This window comes from Pezoporus flaviventris, unplaced genomic scaffold (genome assembly GCF_033815535.1).
Source record: "Pezoporus flaviventris isolate CSIRO_AGI_PZ_B2104156 unplaced genomic scaffold, CSIRO_AGI_Pfla_v1 ptg000066l, whole genome shotgun sequence".
In the NCBI taxonomy this organism is placed as follows: Eukaryota; Metazoa; Chordata; class Aves; order Psittaciformes; family Psittacidae; genus Pezoporus; species Pezoporus flaviventris.
This window is the reverse complement of record NW_026892614.1, coordinates 8198119-8224187: the sequence shown is the minus strand read 5'-3', so window position 1 is coordinate 8224187 and position 26069 is coordinate 8198119. Positions and strand designations below refer to the sequence as shown.

At 41.6% G+C, this 26069-nt stretch overlaps 2 protein-coding genes across 2 annotated transcripts in view; one reads left to right on the top strand and one right to left on the bottom strand.

The window, feature by feature from the left end:
- Nucleotides 1–21972, bottom strand: part of CEP170 (centrosomal protein 170) — a 100568-nt gene extending 78596 nt beyond the window's left edge. The window contains exon 1 of the mRNA XM_061471145.1: nucleotides 21802–21972. The gene's annotated coding sequence lies outside the window, so the exon portion shown is untranslated. The remainder of the gene's footprint in view (nucleotides 1–21801) is intronic.
- A 519-nt stretch (nucleotides 21973–22491) lies between these two features.
- The window catches only part of SDCCAG8 (SHH signaling and ciliogenesis regulator SDCCAG8), a 110894-nt gene continuing 107316 nt past the window's right edge, over nucleotides 22492–26069 (top strand). Inside the window, exon 1 of the mRNA XM_061471146.1 lies at nucleotides 22492–22665. Within this exon, the coding sequence (XP_061327130.1) occupies nucleotides 22599–22665 (67 nt within the window). The 5' untranslated portion in view covers nucleotides 22492–22598. The remainder of the gene's footprint in view (nucleotides 22666–26069) is intronic.

The window sequence follows — 26069 nt, the reverse complement described above, 5'->3', positions numbered from 1 at the left end:
GTTTAATGGTATGCAATTATGCTCTTACTGTAAAACAGATTTTATTTAAGAATATTTTAAAATAGCATTAGAAATTGCCTGCAGCAAGCTTAGACACTGTACTGACAAAGCTGGAAGCCCTAAGTTGCCCATTACTTGCCCTCATAAGTTCCTGTTTCCAGCTGCTAAAATTTTTGCTTAAAGTAAGTTTGTGGTCTCATACAATTACTTCGTATATTGCAGCTTCAGAAGGAAAACTCAAACATTTCCAAAACAAGGTTAGGGGAAAATATTCTATGTTATTAACTTTAAAAACATTTAAAGTAGGGCCTTATATATGCAAATCAGTAACTGAAATGTGACAGGTGGCCTTAGTATCAGTTTGTACCTCTCACTATTGTTTTTGTGCAAATCCATCCAAATGCAGACAAGCAACAGGCTATTGAAAACTTTCCACATGTATATTAGTTCAAAAAGTACACGAAGTCCCTCAATACATTTCTACCAGTGTCCTCCACACTTTAACTACCTCTTTTTAATGTTATAAATCCAGCTAGAACCAAAACCAGAGCATTTTTCCCCAGTACTCTCAATTCATCCACTGTTGATGGTAGAGAACATATATGAGGGTAGAAGACCCAGAAAGAGAGAACACCACCACACCTGGACAAGCTGGAGCTAGGTAGACCCTGGAATGAACAGTCAAGAAAGGTAAACATCAGGTGTAAGCCATGACAAGGGAGAAATCTGAATTAAGAGAGCATTGATGGAGCCAGTAATGACTGGAGAGGATCTGAAGTTGAAGCTGATTCATAAGTCACAAAGAAAAGCCATCAGCAAACAACACCCACTGGAAAAAGTGCCTACCATAACTGCTGTAATTAAGGATACTAGTGCCAGCAGTTCTATTTTTGACTGAAAGAAAAGAGCAAAGTAAAGGTAATTCCATCCCTGAGAAGATTACAGTATCAATAAAATCGATGCTAAAAAGCAACCTATAATCAATTTAAATCTAAGAAGCTACACATTGAAAACACTACAATAATACTGCCTACTCTGTAAAACACTCTGAAGTTGAACACTATCAGTGTTTCATGTGCAATCATAATTAACCTGCTTACATACATGCACTAGAAAATCACCTTTAACTACACCACCACATAGTATCTTAACCAGTGACCTTACTCACATTGAAATTACAAGATTAACATTCAGTTAATTAGTATTTTTTTCTCCTCTCCTCATCAGTTGATTAGCCCGTGCCTTATTTATTGCACATCACTATAAAAAAAAAAATTGTCAATTATTAACTTACTACTGACTTTATCTGCTATGCTCATCACCACAGCATAAGAAATTCATTGACATTTATAGTAAAATCTCCATAAATCTCTCTTTAAAGGGTATATTATAAACGGCAATCTGTACAGAGTACTTTCTAAACACTAAAGTATCTTGATCTTGAGTATTTAAGTTCCAAAACCAGCATTGTTTCATCTTGAAGTACCTAGATTTACACAATTGAAAAGGTGTTCGCATGGTCTCGCTTATTTCTATTGCAAACACCGAATGCCCAATTATTTTGTAATTAAGGCTAAAGCCACATATCAGCTGGCTAGAAAACTGGGTCCACTTTTCCAAAGCATGGGTAGATGGCTCATCTGCCATCATAGGGACTATAAATACAAGAAAATAATTCATACTCTAGGATAGCTTCTAATTGTTTTAGTCATTACCTGTCCTTGGTGCCTTCATAATCCCCTGCTTCTTTCACTACTCATATTACTGTAATACCAGAAAGGGTGACAGGGGGGCTCCACAGACAACAGCCTCTTGGCTGAAATAATTCTCACCAATTCCTATGCTAGTCCACCAAGTGAATTTGTTAATAAAGTGGGTATCGCGTGCTGAATGGGGGGGGGGGGGGGAGGGGTAAGGAAAAGAAAAGGCACATGGCTTCATCGGGAACTGGAATTCACTCTAGATAAGATACCCTTCATGCCACAGCAGTGTAAAATGTTGCTTCTCAAAACTCTTAAATAAATAAATACCCATCATCTAAATTAAAGCAGCTTAGGCTAATAATTGATTAAAATATTTTGCTAAGAATTTATAGACCTTCTGAATTCATAGTGTACTTCACAAAGGGAAGCAAGAAAACTTTAGTGTTGGTCATTGCTTGCCAAGCAACACTGGATACAGCTATAAAAGTTTAGCACAGTGAAAAGACACTGCCAAAGTAATGCTTTGGCCAAGTCAAGTTAAATCAAGTTGTCAAGTTACAATACTTGTCACTTAGAGGGTTAGGTTTAGTTTTATAACAATACCCATTAAAGTTTAATCAAAATATATCCTTAAAAGGTTGTAAAAGATAATATAAAAGTGAAATTGATGGAAGCATAAAAAAGGTAAATAATGCTTAAAACCATTGAAGCTCTTTATCAACGTCCCCCAGAGAAGATGAGCTTGTACGCTCAGGAAAAGTGACCAAAACAATCCTAGACTTTCAGCAGTTGCCCAACAAGATAGAATTGCTATTATCAAATATTTCACTGGCTGGAAAAAGAAACCACTCTAAACCACTACCCTGCAAAACTGTTCTCTTTTTGCTCTCCCCCTTTTTAGTCTTATGTTTGTTTGGGGGTTTTTGTACAGAGATAGCAGAAGAAAGAAGAGCATGTAACCTCCTTGAAACTTAGTCAACAAAATCACTGGGCCTTTTGTTTACTGACAGAGAAAATCTTTCAACATCTGATAGATCCTACATTTTAAAAAATCCAACACAGGATACACACATTACCTCTATTACCTGTAATAAAAGACTAACTAAACCAACAAATTAGAGTTCTACTACATCAGTAAAGCAACAGCAATGTGTTTCTCAGGGGATCTCTGGCTAGAAGAGAAAGGTGGGGGGGGGAAGAGGCATACAGTCATATCTTCCACTTTACGGCCATGAAGTTGGAGCATACAGTCTGGCACTCTGTCGATCTGGCTCTAGCATCAGATTACCACAGCAGACTCCACAGCAGCATTTGCGGAAGAAGCATTGCTTCCACACATTTTCATTACAAAAAGGCATAAAAGCTGCCTAGCTGGCAATGCTATAAAATACTGAGATCTTCCTCCTCCATTCAGAGTTTGAGATCTCTATAAAAGGGACCCAGAGACTCTTCTTTTGCTGCAGGTCACCCTACGCATCTGATGCAAAGAGAGCAGTCAGGATACCGTTGCCCTCTGTCAATCAGCAAATCTGTCCTATAATGTAGCTACAGCTGTGGGGCTGCACAAGCATCTCCCTCCAGTCCAGGTCAGAATTAGATCTGTATCTATTTTATTGCTATGACACACAGGAATAGCTGTCAGAACAGCAACTGAAATAAACTCCTTTTTCTGCCAACAGTATGACTGCACTGACAGACCCCACGCAACTACAGGCCAGTTAGTCTCACCTTGGTACCAGCAAGATCGTGGAGCAGATCCTCCTGAAAACTGTGCTAAGGCACGTAGAAAACAAGGACGCAATTTGTGACAGCCAACATGGCTTCACTACTGGCAAATCGTGCTTGACAAATTTGGTGGCCTTGTATGACAGGGTACAGCACTGGTGGATAAGGGAAGTTCAACTGACATCATCTATCTAGCCTTCTGCAGAGCATTTGACACTGTCCTGCATGGCATTCTTGTCTCTTAATTGGAGAGGCATAGATCTGACAGATGGACCGCCTGGTGGATAAGGAACTGGCTGGATTGTCACACTCGAAAAGTTATTGTCAACGGCTTGATGTCCAAGTGGAGATCTGTGACAAGTGGTGTTCCTGAGGGGTAAGTACTGGGACCGGTGCTGTCAAACATATTTGCTGACAACATGGACTGTGGGATTGAGTGTGCTTTCAGCAAGTTTGCCAATGACACCAGGCTATGTGGTGCACAGGAAAGGGACCTGGACAACCTTGACAGTGGGCCAGTGTCTCAACAAGAGCAAGTGCAAGGTCCTGCACCTGGGTCAGGCAATCCCAAGCACATAGAGAGGCTGAGCAGAGACTGGATTGAGAGCAGCCCTGAGGAAAAATCTTTGGGTTGCTTGTTAATGAGAAGCTCAACATCACCCAGCAGCACACACTTGCGGCCCAGAAAGCCAACCATATGCTGGGTTGCATCAAAAGCAGCATGACCAGCAGATCACGGAAGGGGATTCTACCCCTCTACTCTGCTCTTGTAAGACCCCACACCCAGTACTGTGTCCAGCTCTGGGGCCACCAACTCAAGAGGGATATGGACCTGCTTGAGCGAGTGCAGAGGAGGGCCAGGAGGTGTGGAGACAGTGTTCTCACGGGAGAATGCATAATTAGTACATAAACTCTGAATAATCCTGAAAGATACAGCAAGGCCATGAGAGGCCCGAAGAAGCTTAAGCAAGCAAGATAAGAAGAAGCTGGAATTCACTGAGTTAATGAGAACTGTGGACTGTTGGCAAACTTTTGAGGTCAAGTTCTCACACCTGTGCTTAACCAATTATATGTTAGTCCCTAAGGGTCTTCAAGACATGTATCCAATCATAATATGCCAAATCACTGTAACTGCATGTAAGAAATAGTATATAAGGAGTTAAGGCTTTGTAATAAATTTGGCAATTGCTTGATCACACTGATCGTCTCTGCGTTGTCCGACTCCCGTGTCAACAAGGAGGATGCTTAGAGGGCTGGAGCACTTCTCCTATGAAGACAGGCTGAGAGAGTTGGGTTTCTTCAGCCTGGAGAAGACAAGGCTCCAGGAAGACCTTCTAGCAGCCTTCCAATACCTAAAGGTGGCCTACAAGAAAGCTGGAGAGGAACTTTTTACAAGGGCATGCAGTGACAGACCAAGGAGAAATGGTTTTAAGCTGAAAAGGGTACATTTAGATTAGATATGAGAAAAGTTCTTTACTGTGAGGGTGGTGAGACACTGGCACAGACTGCTCAGAGAAGCTGTGGCTGCCCCATCCCTGGCAGTGTTCAAGGCCAGGCTGGATGGGGCTTTGAGCAACCTGGTCTACTGGAAGGTGCCCCTGCCTGTGGCAAGGGGGTCGGAACTGGACGATCTTTAACCTCCCTTCCAACCTAAACCATTCTATGATTCTATGATATCAAGTTTAAGCATACTCACACAACTGAAACTAAGTAATCTCCTATTTAAAGCATCTACGAAAGGAAAATTAAATGTTACAGGAACTATGAAGACAATCATGCCTTTGCCTTTAACAAACCAAAACCAAACAAAACGAATTAAAAAAAAAAAAAAAAGAGAGAAGCTACAAGGAAAACTAAAATCAAACACCACAATTTTTTGTAGAAGCTACAAGATCTAACTGTATTAAGAACAGCAGACTGAAACAAAGACTTCAGCAACTTGACAAAAAATAAGATGCAGGGTTACCTTTACACTTCCAGAATACTGACAAACATGCAAATCCCTAACAGTCTAATACTGTACATGGAAAAAGATACAACAATCAGAAGCTTTTTTATGCTTATATTGTTCTAATAATCAGGAGTATCTGAAGTTTACATTTATTTATTTATTTTTAAGGTAATCTCAGTTATTATCAAAGTTACTCTGTTAAAAGCATATTCAGTTATTAGCCACTAGGATAAAGCCATTAAGACTTAACAAAAGTAATCCTTTTTTATCTTTTGATAACAGAAAATAAGGATATTTTGCATTTATTGAAGGAAATGGACAGCTCATTTTGTATTCCTAACCTTTGTATTCATAAGCAAAAAATAATTTCTCACTAATATTCTTCTTTGCAGCCTTCCTACACTGAAAGGCAACACTTTTCAAAAGCTGCTGTCAATAAATAGTTAAAATAAAGGGTGATGATTGCTTATAAGAGTAGCTTAACTTATGATCAATCAAGTGTTCATTTTTTGTCCATCCTCATTTAGTTTAAGGAACTGCATAAAGAAAAATATTTTTAAGTTTTCCTATTTCACCATGATCAAAACAAGGTCATCTATACAGAGATTAGCATACTCAGTATGCCAATAAAATACTTCATAAGCAGCCTTTAATAATGACTGGGCATGCAGGCCACAGAAAAGTTTTTGGGAAAAAAGCTTCCTTTAACAAAAGCTACAGAAATATTTCCTTCCCCCCACCTCTGCATCAGACTATATTATCAGACTATACTAATGCCAAGATAAGCAAAGAGGAAAATAAATAAATAGATACAAATCAGGCATTGCATTCAGGCAGAATGTAATCTTAAAGAAGCAGTCAAGTCCTCCTCCTTCACTTCCTATTCTCACTGCCTCCACCATGGCATATTCCAAGTTACTTTGTAGGCTATGTGCACGCCAAGGAGGTTTTATTTGCATTGGCCAAGTACAGACCACAGCCCTGAGCACTACTGAAAAGACAAACACCACTTTGCAAATAAAATTGGACCTCTTAATCTCCCAAGGGTGGTGATTTCACTTTCTCCAAAATTGTGAAATATATGGGGCTTATTCCATGGTCCAAGATGCTTGGTAAGATTAAATCACACTCAGGGCAACAATTTTTTTTTTTTCTTCTTTAATACAGGGAATTAGTTACTTTGTGGGTATGAAGATAAGTATATTCTCCAAAGAAAAACACGTATTTAAGTGCTTTTAACATCACTCTTTCAGTTTTCAATTCCATTTTACTTCTTGACACAGTGCACAACACAGAACATGAGAGTGGACGTGACAGAGGACAGTTAACAAAAATCAGGGTTAATGATCTCCACACCCATTCACAGTATTGCAGATATATAACTTGAAAGAGATATTCAATTATTATTCTTTGCTACATCTCCACTGCTATCATTCCAAGGTAGGCTCCATACAATATATTTCATACATTCTACCCTCTCCCTTATGGAATGCTTTGGAGCTTTTTACAATTATTCTCAACAGCCAAGGCCACAGATGTATTTTTCTTGGAAATACACTAAGTTGTTTGTTCCAAGATCAGTAACAGAGGCCCTACACAGAAAGAAAAAGAAGTTGGATGTACTTATTCTACAAAACAACCAACCAAAACCTCAAAATTTTGCATGAAAGTTGTAAGTGATGTTTGCTCTAGGCAATCTTCACTGTCTGAAGAACTGGAAAGTGTGTGCCTGCATGAGGGTAATAAAAGCGCATTGATTCCATGTAAGAAATGTGTTGTGCTATATGGGTATTCTACAAAGTATTTAACATGAGGACAAGCTTAAAAACAAAATTCTTTCAAAATTAGCATGGTAGCTGTGAAGTAAAGAGAGCAGGGTTTTTTGTGTTCATTTCCAATCTCAGACAAAAACATAGGACTTGCTTTTTAATATTTTTTCCCCTGAAGTTCTCTTCCTGAAGATTCATATAAAAATAGGGTAGAAAAGGACTTAAAAAGCCTTATATTTTAATTATTGGTTAAGTTTTTTACTCGCATCACAAATAACTCAATAGAAATCTAGTCTTGCAGTTTGAAGTATAGCACATCTTTAAGGTCTGTGTCATTCTCATCTCTCTCCCGCCTCTCCATGGACTGAAACTGCAAGGTAACAAATACAACACAAACACTTTCTCAGTGTATGATCACACCAAAACAAATACTGCCAAAAAGAAAATACTGAGAATTTAGCAAAACACAAATCAGGGTAAGACATCTGCACAAAGAAGAAGAATGGTTTTAATGATTACATATTGCGAAGATTTTAAACTAGTCTGTAATTAGTACCTAGCAAATGGCTTCCTTGGGGAGAAGCATTTCTACATTTGCTTTCAGTGTCTTCTCACTCTTTTCTTGTATTCAGCCAGCAAAAAGAATATAGCTAGTAGCATGGTAAAACTCAATTCTGTTTCTTATACTACCCCTTATTTACTAAATATAATCAAAGAGTTACAAGTGAAATTGTCACTAGAAAAGTTTAGAATTAACACATACAGTGTGTATGCTACTTCACTTTTTTAATGCAAGGTCTTGCTCAGGCAAACATATTACAACTCCTCTACTAAACAAATCCCAATCAGAAACCTTCATTGTTATGTGAAAATATTTTCAGGTGTCAGAATATTTTTTATAAGTTGGTTTAAGAATGACTGGTGATTTATACTTCATTTGGTACAGCATTGACATATGTTTTGCAGAATACCACAATGAAAATATGGTTAACTTCAGAACACTCAAGAGTCCACTGGAAAATACTTTTATTAGTATCATAATATAAATTTTTTCAAGACTATTAAATGCATGCAAATGTGTGTTTCACTAGACAGACATTTGGAATTCAAGTAGTTCTAAGGGAAGAAATCTGTGCAGATTTTCCTTTGTAAATTCCACAATTTATTTAGAAAAAAAAAGAAAGAAGGAAGTGGTGCTATAACCCTATCCACATGAAGGGATCGAGTCATCCCTTTCATTGGCACAAGTTCGGGGGTTTGGTTTTTGTTGGTTATTTTTTTAAAGAACTGCCCGCAGTTACTACAGAAGTTACTCGTTTTATGTCTCAAACAAAGATTTAACTGGAAACTTAGCTATGCTCAGCCGCCTAAAAAGTATATTAAGCAACACTGACCATGCTACTGCAATGGAGAAACAGTCTTCCAGTTTACCAGAAATATTTAAAATCATTTGAACGTGGAACTGAATATGGACAAAAGCATAAGGAGTTGATTAAAAGTAAATATCATCATCAGTTCCCTTTTGAACAGCTGGAACAATTCATGCCCTCTGTTCTTTAAATTACATTTCCATGGCATTAAAATTATTAGCAGTATTGATACACACTGAGCAACACTTCTGATAGTTTAATACATTACACCTAACATCTTAAGGTAAATTAGTGCTGCAATTTCTATGTTTGTTTATTTTGCCTTGGCTCTTCCTGGACCTTATTTCTTGTCTATTTCCATTGAAAATACGGTAATTAGTTATGCAGTTTAACTGTCACAAACAATAGTAGTATTATCTCTTGCTTAATCTAAAATAGCCCAGTTGTAGGCTTCATTTTCTTTCCCCAGATGTATTTGCAAAAGTGTATTGCTTGCTTCAAGCAAGAGTGTGTATTTTTAAAATTATTTGGGGGGGGGGGGTGTTAACTGTATTCCCCTTCTACCAGAGTTAGTAATTAAAACTTCTACTAAAACCATTTCTAGTTACCTAAGGAAGTGGGGCTTTAGTAGTCACTCTTTTTCCGCTGACTGCTCCTTCCAACAGCAGGCTTTAGAGAGCTGGAGATTTCAGAGATACAAGGTCTTCTAAGTCTGGGGAGAATGAAGGGCTGAGCTGAACAAGTTCAAAAGAAAAAGCCCATTATCCACTGGCAGAAACACTGTGCTAGAAGTTCAACAGTTCCCAGCTCCTTACATCCTTCATGGCTCGTCTGACACTCAGTGTTTGCAAGATATTTGCCATTCAGGTTATTTTCCCCACAGAATACTGCTGGCTCTCAATCAAGCAGAAATGAGCTAGCACATGTGCACATTGAGGTTAATCCCATTTTGGGATACAGGACACATCCCTGAGAAACCAGACATCTCGCTCTCCATTTAATCCTACTAGCCTTGCTTTACTTTTGAATCAAAAATTTCTGGCTCCCAACGTTGCCAGAAATTCAGAAGTGCCTTTTTCCCTTTAGCTTTGGATGAACATGCAATGTACTATTATAAATTAGAGGGAGGGAGAGATAGAACAGGAACATCTTCCCTGTGCTTGATTCACAAGATGAACAGGTGGAGGGCCATCCCATACAAGCACACAGGCATTTTAACAGAATGAGCACATTCTCATGGTATTGCAAGTATAAACAAACAAACATCATAATGGATTAAACAGATGTTTCAGTAATAAAACTCCAATCATGCCAGCTAATACATTCATAAAAGTCAAGATCTGAAGTTGGAAGCTGCTCTAGAATATACCAGTACCTATCAATCTGTGATCTGCAGAGAGGCAGTTGAAATTTAAAATGATATTGAATTATCATAATAAGACAATTATCCTTTCTTACTTCCATTTAACTCTAAGTAGTAAGAAAAACTCTATGAACAGTGGAGCTCTGACACTTATTTCCACTTTCTCCTCAAAGCGCTTATCAGCTGTTTTTGCAAGTTTGGTTCAGAGAGAAAGAAAACATTTTATTTTCATATCCTCCACAACTTCTTGTATCTGACAAGATGATAAAATTCCAGTTCATACAGGGTATACAGAATTTATAATGAGACTGAAGCAGCTTCTGTCCAAGCATTATTGGCTGAAATGGAGAAATTAGCAGGATAATGAAATGTAAACATCTAAATACAGCAACAGTTTACTGGACAGCAGTATGGGATGTGAATTTATAGTTGCACCTTTACCTTATATTAGCAGCTCATGCATAAATGCTTCCACTGCAGCACATCTCATAGCTTACTTTGTGTCAAATGCCTTGCACTCCTTGTACATGCCACATGGTAGAAGTTACTATGGAAAGTTAATATATACAAAGCTAATATATAGATTACCCTGCCGTAAGCTGCTTGCAAGTCCAGAACTTCACCCTATTGACTTATTTTCAGCCTTAGTGTTGAAGACTCAAATGACAGGCAAATAAGCAATTTTAGCTCTCATCATATAAATGCTGAACCGAAGAAGCTGCAGTTCCACACCAGCCAAAGCCAGTCTCACTGCTTTCAAGATCTCAACCCTCTTGCCCTGCACCAGTCACAAAGTCCCTACTACTCCCTTTGTCTTGGCTGCAGGGCTCACACGCCTCTCCAGCTGAGCTATTTCAGCATGTTCAACTAGTGACAAACTCTTGCACACTTCTCCACTCCCACAAACAAATGGTTCTCAGAAGGAACACACAGCAATCCAGAACCAAAGCAGGAGTGGGGCTGTGTAACCAGTGGTGACAGAAAAGGGAAGAACAGAGCAAGACCAGAACCACCAACAGCCAGTTCTGCTTAGGCTGCTATGAGAACATAGGGTCAACTACACTAAATTCATCTAATTTGAACAGAACTTCTTTGATTTAGACAGGTCTCTAGTAACCATACAAATATTAGTATAATATTATTCAAATATAAAGAAGGCTTTAATATTGGCACATTTCAGATTAAAATTATATACTTTTAAAAAAAGTTTCAGCGTGTATTTTTATTCTTTTTTCCACTTGCCTCAACTGCTTTTTATAACACATCACAATCCAATGATCAAATCTTTAGTCTCTTATTTCATGGCACACTAATGGAGTCTTTCTTCTAAATCTACCTTAGATCAGCGACCCCCAAAGTGTGAATAAATATCTGGAAAGAAAGGAAGAATTCCTATGGAAGTAACTATACAAATAAAACAATACATAGCCATCTCTGAATATATTTTTTTAAGGCCTCGGCATTGCTCCCTAAGAAAATGCCACAGATAAAAACTTTAAGACATAATGCTTTTCTTGGTTTTGGAATGAAACTGAACCAAGACTTGCAAAATCTGGGAAATCAAGAACCTTAACCTGCTAAATCTAGTCTTCTCCCTTAGCGCTTTTAAAGTAATTTTATGAATCCCACTTAAAATAACTGTATGTTTAGGGTTTTTTTTAGGATTTTGGTTTGGGTTGATTTGGTTTTTTTACTAAATCACAGCTTTCCATTTGCCTCAACTGGGCAAAGAATGACTCAGGACTTCCTGGTTCATGGTCATGTTTCACCTTTTTCGTTTTTTTACTGCCACCTTACAAAGGAGTTTACTATGTGCCCAGGCAACATGAAAATAAAAATTAATTCACCTTGTCAGTCACTTAAGTAAATACCCTGCAATATTTGCTGGACCAACTGTAAATGGTTATTGTGTAGGGTGCGTAAACCAGGTAAACAGAATTAGAGACCATGAAAGCAATGTCAGAAGCCCTAGCAGAAAAAAAAAAAAATGTCTTCTTGCTTCTTGACAAACTAGAGCTCAAGGCACGATGAATAAAAACTTAAAAACATTTCTACCATGTGTCGGTACTTGAAATGTGATTCAGACATCAGGAACCAAAGTTGTTGGATAATTTAGTTCTTAGTTCTGCTACAAACACTGATCTCCTCAAAGCAGGCAAACCAGGCAGTATTTTGAAATGAACCACTTGCAAGGATAATCGTGCAAGACATCAATACAAACCAGATTCCAGAGTATCAGCTTGCCCCAAAGGGGGAAGTTGACTGTTGCTATTTGCAGTTTCAGCAATGCAATGCCTGAACACGTTTAAATTTGACAGTTGAAGACGCCAATACAGTATGCTAAAGAAAATGCAGTAAGGTGACACCCCCCCTCCCAAAAAAAACCACAAAACCAAAAACCCCACAAACAAAGCAAAACAAAAAAAAGGGGGTATGTTAAAAAAATACACATGCAACGTGCAAGACAATTAGAAGTTGCAAATACTGAATATTTGAATTTTTTTTTTTTTTTTATTCCAGGAAAAAAGAAAAAGATACTATTGAATAATGCCAAGCAATACGTCCTAGATTAAGCTGAAGAATACTGTGCAATATGATTATATTGGGCCTCGCATTGTCGTATAAAAACAGATCCTGCCTCACATAGAAATCATCAGCAGTACCTTAAGATCCACTGACTTCACCAAGACCTGGGGCAGACAAACAATTTACCCATGCTCAAGGAAATAAAAAATAAAATTCTGAATTAGAAAAAAGCCAACGAAACAAACAGGGCACAAAGATTCAGCACAGAAACTCCATGCACAGAATACGGCAAACTACGACTACTGGAAACAATACATTTTCTGCGATGGCCACTTTGTTTCTGGCCACCTTGTTTCAGATACTGTTATCGCCAAACTTAAAGAAAGAAAAACTTTGTGACATCACTGACTCCAAATGATTAATTCAAGCTATACCCAAGCTTAAGTTCAGCCTGAACTATTTTTTTGTGTGAATGTATTTTCCCATTGCTCATTCCTTTTTTTTGTGCAGCTGTTGTTTTTCTGTTTCTTGTTTGTTTGTTTTTAGTTGGTTGGTTGGGTTTGGGTTTTTTTTTGCTGATTTTTGGGTTGGTTGTTTCTTTTTTGCAATACACCTACTGACTATACCCAGCTACTCCTTTTCACTAATTCCAGCTCTCTGCCAGCAACATTATCCTTCTTACTGTTCTACAGCTAGGAAGAAAACTGAAGAGAACAAAGCTATGTTGCACTATCTACAGAAAAAAAAAGAAAAAAAAAAGAAATTAAAAAATGACCATGCTCATGAGAAGCCCCTCTGCAGCTTCCCACAAAACATGTGGACACAATTCTATAAATTAGGAATCTGTTTCGGTGGATGAAAACCAGCCACATGCTTCCATTCAAGTGGCATTTCAGACCTTATGAATTTGCACCTCTTTTGATGTGCAACTAAGGTCTACCTGTAGGACTGGTATTGGGCATGCAATTGCACATCTCAAAAGAGCACACAGCAAGGAAATGTTACATATATGATTCCTTGCAATATATCAGGACTGCAACTGGTCTAAAAAGAGATCATAAGATGTATTCAGAAACTGATGTATTAAGATCTGATTAATTAAAAATACGGGACAGAATTCGTGATCCAAATGACAATAGTTAAAACTAAAAACATTTATTTTAACAAATAGGCATGAATTACAACAGATTTACAACTAATTAACTTCACTGAGGTTGCTGAAGATTCAAGTTAGTATAGACATCACCAAAATAAAGGCATTACCTAATTACTCCAATATGGCCTAATAAAATAATTAGCACGACGTTTAAAGAGCTATTTGAGTGTGATGACTGAGCAGCATTTAGAAGAAAACCAGCTTTTGAACAAGACCTTTACCTAAACATTTCCATAATTCATCTATCAACCAATTGTGATCATTCTTGCAAACTCTCTGCTAATCCAAAAGCTAAGGAAAAAGAAGTTCTGGGTTCTCAGTGGTTCCTCAATGGTTTACTGAATAATTTCTGCTTAAAATTTGAAACAGATTTTCAATGATCAGTTTCACAGTCAACGTAGAACTAAAATCCAAGTTGTGTTTCTGACTCATAAATCATAAGAACAGTTCTTACAGGAATGGTTTGACCCTCATGTTACATGACTATCCCCTTTGGAAACCAAGTACAATCAAAAAACTCCATGATCACTTAAAGAAAGAGGTGAGGGATGGCAGATGTGTAATATTCATTAACTTCACAGAGCTGGGGGAGCTTTTTTGTAATAACAAAAATCTGTAGAAAATAAAGATTTGAATTATTAGATTAAGCTGGTATACAGATGACCATGTATAAGAAATGCAGGTCTGCAAAATATAAGATGCCATATTTATTGAATTGCCTTTTCAAGATACAGCTGAAGAACTGCAAATAAAGTGGAAGAAATAGTCCTTAATAGAAACTACACCTGCCTCAAAAGTTCCAGGCAGAAAATAAATGACAGATTAGCAATGCCTTAGCATAAAATACCATATATGATTACACATTTTTTAAGTCTCCTTCTGTACCAGGTTACATCTATTCTTGGAGAAAAGATGATGGGTTTGAGTCAGAGCAAAGGTAGATCTATGTGGCCATTCTTACATTCTTAGGAAAATTCCAGATGAGGAAAAAAAAAAGTTAACTAAAAATGCAATTTTACCCATGAAGTGTCTTCTAATCAGGAAACTGTGTTATAAAAAAGTAGAATAATTCCTGCCATGATGATATAGTTCCATGGGACCAAATAACCAGTTAAGTCATGGGGGGCAGGGGTGAAAAAGTGAGATTAATGAAGCAATAGAAGTATGTTTTCTTTTTTCTCATGAACATACATCACAACATTCCAACTTCCTGCATTTTAGTTCCTAATCTTGAAATGCAGTCTACATTGAGAAGAAAAAAAAAGTGTTAATTGAAAATGCTTTGGTTTTGAAGACAGAACTGTATTTAGATGGCCAAATATCTGCAATTCAGTAGGAAGATAAAAAAAAATAAGCATGTAATCTTGAGGGAAAAGTCACAAGCACATCTGATTTAATGAATTCAGTGCATTACTACTTTCAGACCATAATGGTTAGCTAATGGATTGATAAAAAGTTCTTCATGCAAGACCACAGTTGAAGACTGTAACAAAATACCCTGTGCACCAGGGAGTGGCACCACTTCTGTGATTATCACTCTGAAAGGCTCAATATTTGCAGTTCTTCCTGAAAAGAAAATGAGCAGAACCAGAACCTCGTTTGGAATGAGGTACAAAATGAGATATAAAATGAGATGAGATCTGAAAAACCCATCACAGAGTCTTTAGAAAATTCAGCTATTTGTCAGGGAAAATACCCTTTTAGTTTCATGGAAGAGATCAGAATATAAAACACATTTGTTCACAAGAATGGAAACCTGTAAACAGAGGACCCTATTAAAAAATCACCAATCTTTACAATAAGCACAGCAGAACAAATCAAAGAAGCTTGACTTTAAGAGGGCTGCAGTTGTTGGACCTGAATCAATTCACTAGGCCCACCAATGCGTGATGTTGGAACTCTCCAAAGCACCTAACTAAGGAAAAGTTGGGTTTGGGTTTTTTTTTTTTTTCAGTAAGAATTTAAGAGAAGAAAATGAGAAGGAGAAACAAAGTTGACAAATATGTCAGGCTCACATGGGAAAAAAAACTATCATGTTTTATTGAGCATTCTATGCAGGGGATGAAAAGAGAGAAGACGCTGTATATCTCTGTTTTTAAAAATAAAAATGTTTTCTCTGAATTTCTATCAAATAGCACTTTTCTACAATTCACAAAAATCACACACTTCAAAACTAGCAAGCAAGAAAAAAAAATGAAAATACTTGAAAAGTCACAGTCTTAAATTCTGTGAAAGATACCAATATTAGCCTGGCACTAACCCCTGTTTTTCCTTGTACAAAGGCCACACCACTTAGTAGAACCACTTCTCCTCCCTCTTTTCGTATCTACTTTACAAAGAAACATTTTTTTCACACAGTTATATGTTCTACATGTTCAGATTGTGACTGTGGGCATTCTACATATCAAGGGCAATAAGTAAAGACTAACAGTAAGAACAAACCTAGCACCTAAATTACTTTGTTTTCTTGGATTTATAAATAACCAACCTCCCTGAAAACAGTAGTCTATAGTGGCGCAGGGGACAGCCAGACAGGACAGCTAAGAACACCAAATGTATCTTTGTCACTGGAAAAGGCAGTAATCCCTTCTTCCAGGCTTGATGCTGCTGTCCCTATTCAGTGTACTTGTTCCCTGGCTCTCATCTGATCACACAAGATAATTCAATTTGATAACCACAGGGAGAAGAGGGGGCGGGAAGAATCAGGCAAAACAAAAAGAAAGAAAATAGCTTTCTGCTGGATTGAGTGAATTAACTTCTCATGTGCTTAGAAAAGTACCAGAGTCACTGCAACAGAGCAGTACATTCATGCTGTATGAAAACCAGAAGGGAGTGAGTAACTGAATACTCCATGCAGAAGCATTAAGATGTGAGAACTGCCAGTCAGTTCCTTTAACATCCACCTACTCCCAGACTTATTCCTTATCCACCATCTAAAAGCCTGCATGATTCACCTCAACTTCAGCAATGCAGTATTGAGAACTTTCCCAAATACAGGTCTGCCTCTCTGAAATCTAATTATGTCAGCATTCTACTAAAACATCTTTGTGGGTTTCACTTGAAACTTCTAGGACAAGCTGCTTTTGACACACATGATAAAAGATACATATATTAATTTAAAATGCATGGATTTTTTTGAAAGGAAATGAAATTTTAAAGGACATTCTAACCAAATGCACCTGTAAAATAAAAACAGCTTCCCAGCTTTTTGCTTTTTGGCAGTAGGCGAAGAAACTAAACTACAACAGTAAATCAAATATTTGCAATTTATTTCAGTATTTTCATGCATTTATAACTGTGGAACAGACAGAAACACAAAGCTGTTGCTTAAACAAGCAGTTTGAACCCACCCCCTCCCCCCCCAATTTGTGTGTGTTATGTTACAGTTTAAGTCACATGATTACATACTATTTTTCTCCAGGACATCTGCTTCATTCAGTGCACTAAACTGACTCAGATCCAGGGAAACTGTTAGCATTGTGCACTGAGGGGAGTCGCTCTCTGTAGGACCAGCCCATTGAAAATGCATAGATGCACAATGATTGGTATCATCATAGGCATTCGATAAGAGCATTATAAACCTAATAGTGAACAGAAGACCCCCGCAGGCTCACTTAGCATGGTGAAGATGTGTACCTTAGAAAAGATATGCACACCTAACCGTAGCTCCCAGCTAGCAAATTTGAAGCTACATGCCCCAGTAACAAAGACCTTCCTTTTCTCAGATTTCAAAGAGTCTCCTGGTCACAACCATATCAATTTTTACTACATTACGTAGCAAGTTCTTCAAAGAGGGGGAAATGCATGCCATTGTGTCCTTTTACAAACTCAGAAGTGCTATAAGCACTTCTCAAGGCGAAACAGATTTTGTGGCAACACGGCACCCCAGAGAGAATTGAGTCAGACAATGGGACTCATTTCCGGAATAACCTTATAGATATTTGGGCCAAAGAGCATGGCATTGAGTGGGTATATCACATCCCCTACCATGCACCAGCCTCTGGGAAAATCGAACGGTACAATGGGCTGTTAAAAACTACACTGAGAGCGATGGGTGGGGGAACTTTCAAGCATTGGGATACACACTTACCAAAGGCCACCTGGTTGGTCAACACCAGAGGATCTGCCAACAGGGCTGGCCCAGCCCAGTCAGAGCTGTTACATATTGTAGAGGGGGACAAAGTTCCCATGGTGCATATGAAGAATTTGGTGGGGAAGACAGTCTGGGTTATTCCTGCTTCAGGTAAAGGCAAACCCACTCGTGGGATTGCTTTTGCTCAGGGACCTGTATATACTTGGTGGGTAATGCAGGAAAATGGGGAAGTCCAATGTATACCTCAAGGGGATTTGATTTTAGGGGAAAACAGCCAATGAACTTAATTGTATGCTCCTGCTTGCTGTGTAATACTTTTATAGCCCATCAACTAGATGTCTTCAGGTTACCAGCGACTGGCCCTGACTTCCCGCCAACCATCATCCCAACAGAGAATGAACTTTGATAGAACCGGATGAGTTCTGCAGTAAAGGAACGATCAGCATCAGCAGGCAACAATCCAATACTGGACACAGCCTTTCCTGCCCTGAAAGACTGTTACAAGAGATGGAACCTGACATCATGGACTGAATGGACTCGGCAGCATTATAGGGATTGGTCCATGCACTAAGAAAATGATCTCTTTCTCTTGGTCTGTGTGTATATGGATGTATATATGTGGGAGAGCGATGGTATATTGAAAATGTGGGATCTGAGCATGACGTGAATGGTATGGAATAAGGGGTGGATGCTGTCCTGGGTTTAGCAGTAGCAGTCAATTTTTCTCCTTCTTGGTAGCTGGTGCAGCGCTGTGTTTTGCCTTCCAGCCTGGGAACAGTGCTGATAATACCGATGTTTTCAGTTGTTGCTAAATGATGTTTACCCTGACCAAGGACTTTGTGAGGCTCATGCTCTGCCAGGGAGGAGGGGAAGCCGGGAGGAAGCAGAGACAGGACACGTGACCTAAGCTAGCCAAAGAGGTATTCCATACCACAGCACGTCATGCCTGGGGAGGTAACTGGGAGTTACCTGGAAGGACACGGGCTTCTGGGTTGGACTCGTTTCTCGGCGGGTGGTATTGTATTCTCTTCCTTTGTTATTTTCTCTTATCATTGTTGGTGGTAGCGGTGGTGATTTGTGTTGTACATTGGTTACTGGACTGTTCTTATCTCAACCCATGGGAGTTGCGCTCTTTCGATCCTCCTCCCCATACCTCCGGGAGCAGGGAAGGGGAGAGCCCCGGGGAGGGGTCTCGATTGCTTCCAGCCTGGCACCACTCACTGGGAGTGAGTGAACAAGCTGTCTGGCTTGGGTTTAAACCACGACAAGCAGATACAAGAATTTCTACAAGTAAATTCTGCTGTCTGCACGGATTCAATGTCTCATTCCCCTGTCCAAACTTTTCTAAAGGAAAACCAGAATTTCACAGATTTTCTTGGCTGTCTAGCTCAAGTAACACAATACATTTTTACCTCAGTTCCATTCTACCCACAAAGCTAAGAAATGCAGCACTATTGTGGAAACTGTCTTTATAGGAAACATTAGAGAGATATTACAGCATCAGTATACATTAAGTACATTTTTTCCTGCAAGAACTGGAAATTGTACTTCAAAATCAATTTCTGCAGCTACTTATGCCTCAGATTTCATTCCAGTCATTCAAGGAAGCTTCCCAGCTCCCACCTACAAATGAACATAAGACTCTTCCTGTTCACTTTCATCAGCTTTTTATTTTCTGGATTATAGATTATCACCAGACCTGTTGAAAAAATCTGCCTGACAAGTGTGTTACAGCTGATGAAGCACAACAGAGCAAGAACCCACTTTTCTTTGCAAGTCAGAATAGATATGGGAAGCAGTCACTGCCAAAAAAAAAACAATCAGTACCATGATAAACTAAGTTAAGTAACAACTTTCATGCCAGAATATTTCTTTTTAAAACAATTAAACATTTTAATCTGATTCATTACACATTAAATTTGTGGGGGGGTGGTGCCAGACTCTTTTCAGTGGTGCCCTGCAACACAACAAGCAGCAATGGCCATAAACTAAAACACAGGAAGTTTCACTTCAACATGAGGAAGAACTTCTTAACGTTGAGGGTGGCAGAGCACTGGAACAGGCTGCCCAGGGAGGTTGTGGAGTCTCCCTTTCTGGAGACATTCAAAACCCGCCTGACACGTTCTTGAATAGCCTTCTCTAGGTGGCCCTGCCTTGGGATGGACTGGATGATCTCCAGAGGTCCCTTCCAACTCTAATGATTCTGTGGGAACTTTCAGATTCTTGAGATTTTGACTAAATTCTGTGTATCTTCACACATGATTCTGTCTATTCAGGCAGGCTTCCCAACCTCCTTCAGACAAAATGAAAAAAAAGCAAACAAAATCAACAAAATATTTACATGAAAGTGAAAAAGAGTGTGGGGTGATTCTTTGTAGTAGTTATATGTTTAATTTTTTTCCCCATTACATAAAGTTGAGGAGCTTTAACTCCATACTAACACAGTTCAGTTCCAGTAAGACAGACCTCTCATCATCTGCTCATAAAGTAATTCCGAGAGGAAATAACAGGGTATTTAATCATGTCAGCTCAGTTTACAAAAACTGTCCCATCCCACGTCATTTTACATGGGCAAATCCAGAGCCAAGAACACTGTCATGATACCTTGAATAGCATTCCAAAGGAGAAAAGGTATCATAGTATCATGGAATGGTTTGGGTTGGAAAGGACCTCAAAGATCATCTAGTTCCAACCCCTCTGCCATGAGCAGGGCAATCACTGCGTGCTAGAACAGGCTTTTTTTCTTTCAGAGTAGTTAAATATTTTATGAGTACCTTTGCTTTCACAGGGAGGAAAATAATTTCTTCAAAGTGTAGATCAGTGGACACTACCTGTCATCTCTTGTCATAAGAGCACAATTCGTATGCATCTAACTCATCAGCCTAGCATCTGCATCTCTTTCTTTCCATGGAGCCATAAACAGATGGACTAATTGTCAGCTCACCTCAATAAACGCTTAAGCACCGCCTCGAGGCTGGCCCCTGCTCCCCCGGGCCGGTACCCTCGCCTCACACACCCAACGAGCACCCCTGCCTGCTGCCACGCAACGGGCTTGGTCCGCGGGGACGCATCGGGGACACAGCGCGAGGAGGAGGAGGAGCAGCGCCCCCCGCCCGCCCCGCACGGCTGCAGCGAGCGCCGCGCAGGGACTGAGGGCGGAGGAGGGCCCCGCCGCCGCAGCCTTCTTCCTCTGCTGCATCGCGCGTTCGGCTCGAGGAACAGCCATCGGGTTTTTGTTAGCTCGGTAACCCGTTCGCTCCCGCGCCACAAAGACAAAAGTGGCCCTGGTGCCGCTTCTCGCCGCCAGGAACAAAAAGCGTTATTTCGCGTTGTCCCCGGGAAGAACCCCAAGAAAGGGGAAATCGCGCCTTCGGGGGAGTATGTTTGAATGCAGAAATATATTGCATCCTCGATGCAATATTCCGCCTCGATGGGGAAAAATACGCAGTAAGAGAAAGGGGAAGACCAACAGATTCTCTCCATCAGCCTTCTCAGAAGACATGATTTTAAGGAGACGGGGGAAGACACCGCCTCTCGAATGACCGGCATCACTGACATCTGGAGACACGCCACCTCCAGCCGCGGGGCAGGCTGTCAAATAGGGGCAACCGAAAAATATCCAATAACAATAAAAAATTAAACCTCTAGAGACGCCCGCTCGCATCGCGGAAATCCGCCCGCGGGACTGGAAGGCAGGCTGCGAATCCCCGGTGCCCGCAGCCGCCCGGCCGGGTGGGTGGGTGGGTGGGTGTGCCAGTGGCGGCAGTAAAGCAAGGGGCGGCAAGAGGCAAGGAGACACGGGCAGCGGGATCCGGCAGCGCCGCCCGCATCCAGCCTGCGGTGATACCCTGGGGCAGCAGCAGCCCCCCGACACTGGCCCCCGCCGCGCTCACGAGCGAAAGGAAGTCGGGGGCGCGGAGCAGTCTCCGGACCCAGCGGGGACGGGGGAGGAGGAGCGGGCTGCGCCCACACCGCGCTACCGCCCCCTCAGCCGGCCGCAAACCCCGCCGCACGGCGCCAGCTCCCGGGGAGCGAGGGCCGCCTCACACAATAGGCAATGGAAGGCTGAACGGCGCGACCCCGGTCCCTCTCCGCGTCACGGCACCCGCCCGATCCGCGGCCAGGGCGGCAGCATCCTCACTCACCCCTTCGAGGAGGTTCGCCGCGCCGGTGAGGGGCCGTCCCCAGCGATGCCGCCGCCGGTGCTCACAGAGCCGGCATCCCCAGCGGGGCGGGGGCGGGGCGCTCCGGTCGGTGTCCCTCTGGCAACGGCCCCAACGTTATTCCCTCCACATAGCGGCTAACGGGCAGAGCGGGGAACGATACTGCGCAGGCGCCACTCGAGCTCACACAATGCGGGGGGGGGGGGGGAAGGAGGGTGAAGTGCGCAGGCGCGCAACGCCCTGCTGCGGGGAAGCCGCGCCGCGCCTGCGTCGGCTGCAGACAATGATCGACCGCGTTTGCTCTGACAGGCGCCCGTAGCGCAGGCGCCACATACGCAGCGGCGGGCGGTAAACGCCGACTCCCGCTGCCCTCGTTGTCCGTCCCCCACCCCATCTCGGTCGTGACTGGACCTGCGCTATCCGCAGCCACTGCGGGGACGAGGACGTAGGCGGAAGGGTCGCAGCGTGCGCAGGCGCGAGTGCGGCCGCCATCCACAACAAAGGGGGGCGAGGAGAGGCTGCCTCGTGCCGGCGGTGGGCGGCCGATGCGGGCTCCGCCTCCCGAGGCGCGCTGGGACTTGTAGTTTAGTGCGGTCTTGTGCGCGCGGGGCGTGGCAGGCCTCGGGTGTTGCTTAGGGGCGGCGGGTAGCAACGGCCGCTCTGGGGAGCTGGTGGCGGCTGGGGGTCTCTTGGCAGCGCGGGAAGGAGGAATCCCTGTTCCCCACCAGCGCCTCAGGGCAGCGGCGGCTGCTTCCCCGGGAGCCGGCGGCGTCTTCCTCATGCGGGCGCCCCGCGAGGGGCCCGCCCTGGAAGAGTCCGTGGAGCGGTACCAGAGGCGCCTCCAAGGTGAGCGGACTCCTCCGCGGGGTGAGAGTGGGCTGCTTCTCCCGCCCGCCGCTCTCGTGGTTCTGTGGGAAGGCTCCGCTGCACCCGGCTGCCTCCTACCGCGGAGCGTTGCGGGGCCAGGCGGTGAGGAGCCGGGGGCCGGGCTGGGCCGTCCCGCCGCTCTCCGGGGTGGACGTGCTGAGGAAGGGCGGCCCGCCTGCACTCCGCGCGGTTGGCGGCAAGAGGGAAGTTGAAACCACGGACTCAGCGCGGTTGGAAAAGTCCTTAAAGGCCATCAAGTCCAACCATTATCCCAGGACTGCCAAGTCCATCACTAAGTTGTTTTTGGTCCTGCCTGAATCCGATCACTAGTGCAGTTAAAGTCATTGCATGTAGGTGTACTGTCAGAACTTGGCTCTGACAGGGCCGCTGCTTCTTTTGCTAGGTTTTTGGCTCGTGCAAGGGTGTTAGCTGTCACTGAGATTCCAGATGTGGTAAAGAAGAGAATACAAGTTGCTTCTAACGGAATTGATTATTTCCCATGTCATAACCTGTTTTCATACCCGCTGCCTTATCCAAGAAGCGTAGTATATAGCCTGGGAGAGAGCGCCTTAATCTCTCAGCTATGACACCTGGGCTTTACCAGCCTTCAGACTGTCTCTGACTAGCCAGACTAAGTGTCCAGATTCTGAAGAAAGGCAGTAGATAATCTGTGGGTACCTCACCCCATTTGGTGCAGAAAGTTGTGGTTTTGACACAGTGCCCACACATCACATGTTGTGACACGAGTGAATTAAATGTGTAGTTACAATATAGATGTGTCACTGCAGAAAGATAAAGTAATTGAAATAATTTTAAGTAGCTACTTGGTATTTGATTCTTAGCGGTATTTCATATTTCCTCTTCAAAATAGGATCAGTCGTTTGCACTGAGGATGGATTTTATTTGCTCCAGAACGTAGAGCTCTGAAGAGTCACTTCTATGGAAGTGACTTTTCAAAGAACTACCTGAAATGAGGATGGAGCAAGGAGGTGGCTGGTACTTCCAAATAATGAGTGATAAGACAAGAGGAAATAGCCTCAAGCTGTGCCAGGGGAGGTTTAGAGTTGATACTAGGAAAAATTTCTTCACCAAAGGGTAGTCAGGCATTGGAGCAGGCTGCCCAGGACAGTCGTGGAATCACTGTCCATGGAAGTGGTCAAAGACTGTGTCCATGAGGCTCTTAGTGGCATGGTATAGTGGCGAACGTGGCAATCCTGGTGTAAAGGTTGGACTTGGTGATCTTAAAATTCTATTCCAACCTAGTTGATTCTGTTTCCTTCTCCTGTAGGTTTAGTGAGCTAGTAGATGCTGCTCAGCACTTGCAGGTAGAAGAGTTAAAATTACAAATATCAGAGCATCTCCTAATATGCGTAGAGTTCCTCTTTTAGTATGTAAAAGGAATTAATAAATCCCTATGAACTGCCATATATAGACATGGATAATCTTAGTACTGTGTCAGGTTACCTTTTTCTGTGGGTGAGTATGGAAAACCACTGGATAGTTTTCCTGTATTTGATTTGGACTTTTCATGGAGGCAAAGTATTGCCTATTGACTCCTATTGAAAAAGGAAGAGTGATAAACTAGGATTTTAAAACTGCAGTTGAACACATGATTTTTCTGCTTAGTAAATCTTCTAATGGCACTGTGCCTTTGCTTCGAGGCAGTATTGTCATTCACAGAGACATAATTTTATTTAGAAAGGCTACACTTCAAGGGGTTTTGTTTATTTCTGCTACGCTAGTATAGGTGTAAGTGCAAGCTCAGCCAATATGGAAAATATGGTTAATTTCACAAGACAGTTCTTTTTAGAGTGTTTGTGATTGTCTTTTACCTAGAATTACTTTTTCATGCTTGTTTGCTTGCTTTTATGCAGATCTGGGGAGAGGTTACGCTGTTACTGGAAAATTTTAATAAATTCATGTTCCCCTGTTATAGCTCAGTGGTTGACCTGCCTTTCATTTAAGGGAATGAAGGCCAGTCAGTATTACCTAGTCCAAATGGTGGCATGCAGGCAGTGGAGAAGTCAGGTTTCTTCTGTTCATCCTCATCCAGGGACATATGGAGGTGTGAATTCTGGAGCTTGCAGGTAGCGAAGTGTGCTGTGCCAAACATCCATCCTGCTGTGGAAATCCACCCACCACTGGATACAGTGGTGATGTTGGGCTGCTTGAACTTCATGCGGAACTAGATGTTCTCAGCTTCCTTGGGTGCTAAGAGCAGATGAACCTGAAGACTTTTGGTTTCCAAGCCTACTATGTATTCCCATAATTTTGGATGCCTAATACTTCTTCATGTAAATGTTCTTGTGCGTGTATAGTTTGGTAAGCTTGATAAGGACTTCATAGCTTGTTTCTTGATTCAGAACAGGCTTGTCATGAAAATGTTTTTGTAGCATTTTGCAACTGAGTTCCAATCTTTCTGACTTTTCTCTTGGGCTCTTTTTGTAATTTGAATGTTCCAATGGGACATTTCTCTTTCAGCTAGGAAACCTGTTGGGGTGCTTGAGGACATTCATATACATGATCATAGTTGTGACAAGCTTTTAGGCTTTTGATATGTGAAGTTTTGAAGCATGCCTTTATGCCACGTTATCTGGACATTGTAAGTGACATCTTTAATTCTCTGCTATCTTCAAAGGGCCTTTTTCAAGAAGTTTGCATCCTGAGCTGCTCAACTGTGTATAAGAGTACTATTAGAATTCACAGTATTTAGTCATAGAATCATAGAATAGTTAGGGTTGGAAAGGACCTTAAGATCATCAAGTTCCAACCCCCCTACCATGGGCAGGGACACCTCACACTAAACCATATCACCCAAGGCCTTGTCCAGCATGGTCTTGAACACTGCCAGGGATGGAGCATTCACAACCTCCCTGGGCAACTTATTCCAGTGCCTCACCACCCTAACAGGAAAGAATTTCCTCCTTATATCCAATCTAAACTTCCCCTGCTTAAGTTTTAACCCGTTACCCCTTGTCCTATCACTACAGTCCCTAATGATGAGTCCCTCCCCAGCATCCCTATAGGCCCCCTTCAGATACTGGAATGATTGGTTACACATATTCTATTCCCACAACTTATTTTCATTTTACTTATTTCTGTCCAGAAACATTATGGTTTTAAAATCATTTTAGAACACAACGTTCTGGTGGCTGTTTCACTTTCCATTCTGGGAAACATGGACTTTTTCCATGCAGTGCCAAGGTAGATTTGATTTCGTACATCCAGGGGTGCCTCTTGGTCGAGTAAGTATCAGTAGGGTATTATCACAAACATAACCCCAATGCAGGGCGTTAAGTTCCAGTGTTTCTCAATGAGCTGTTTTATTTCCCAGTGATATGCAATTTTTGACCTGTACAGCATTTCTCACATCATTACCATTA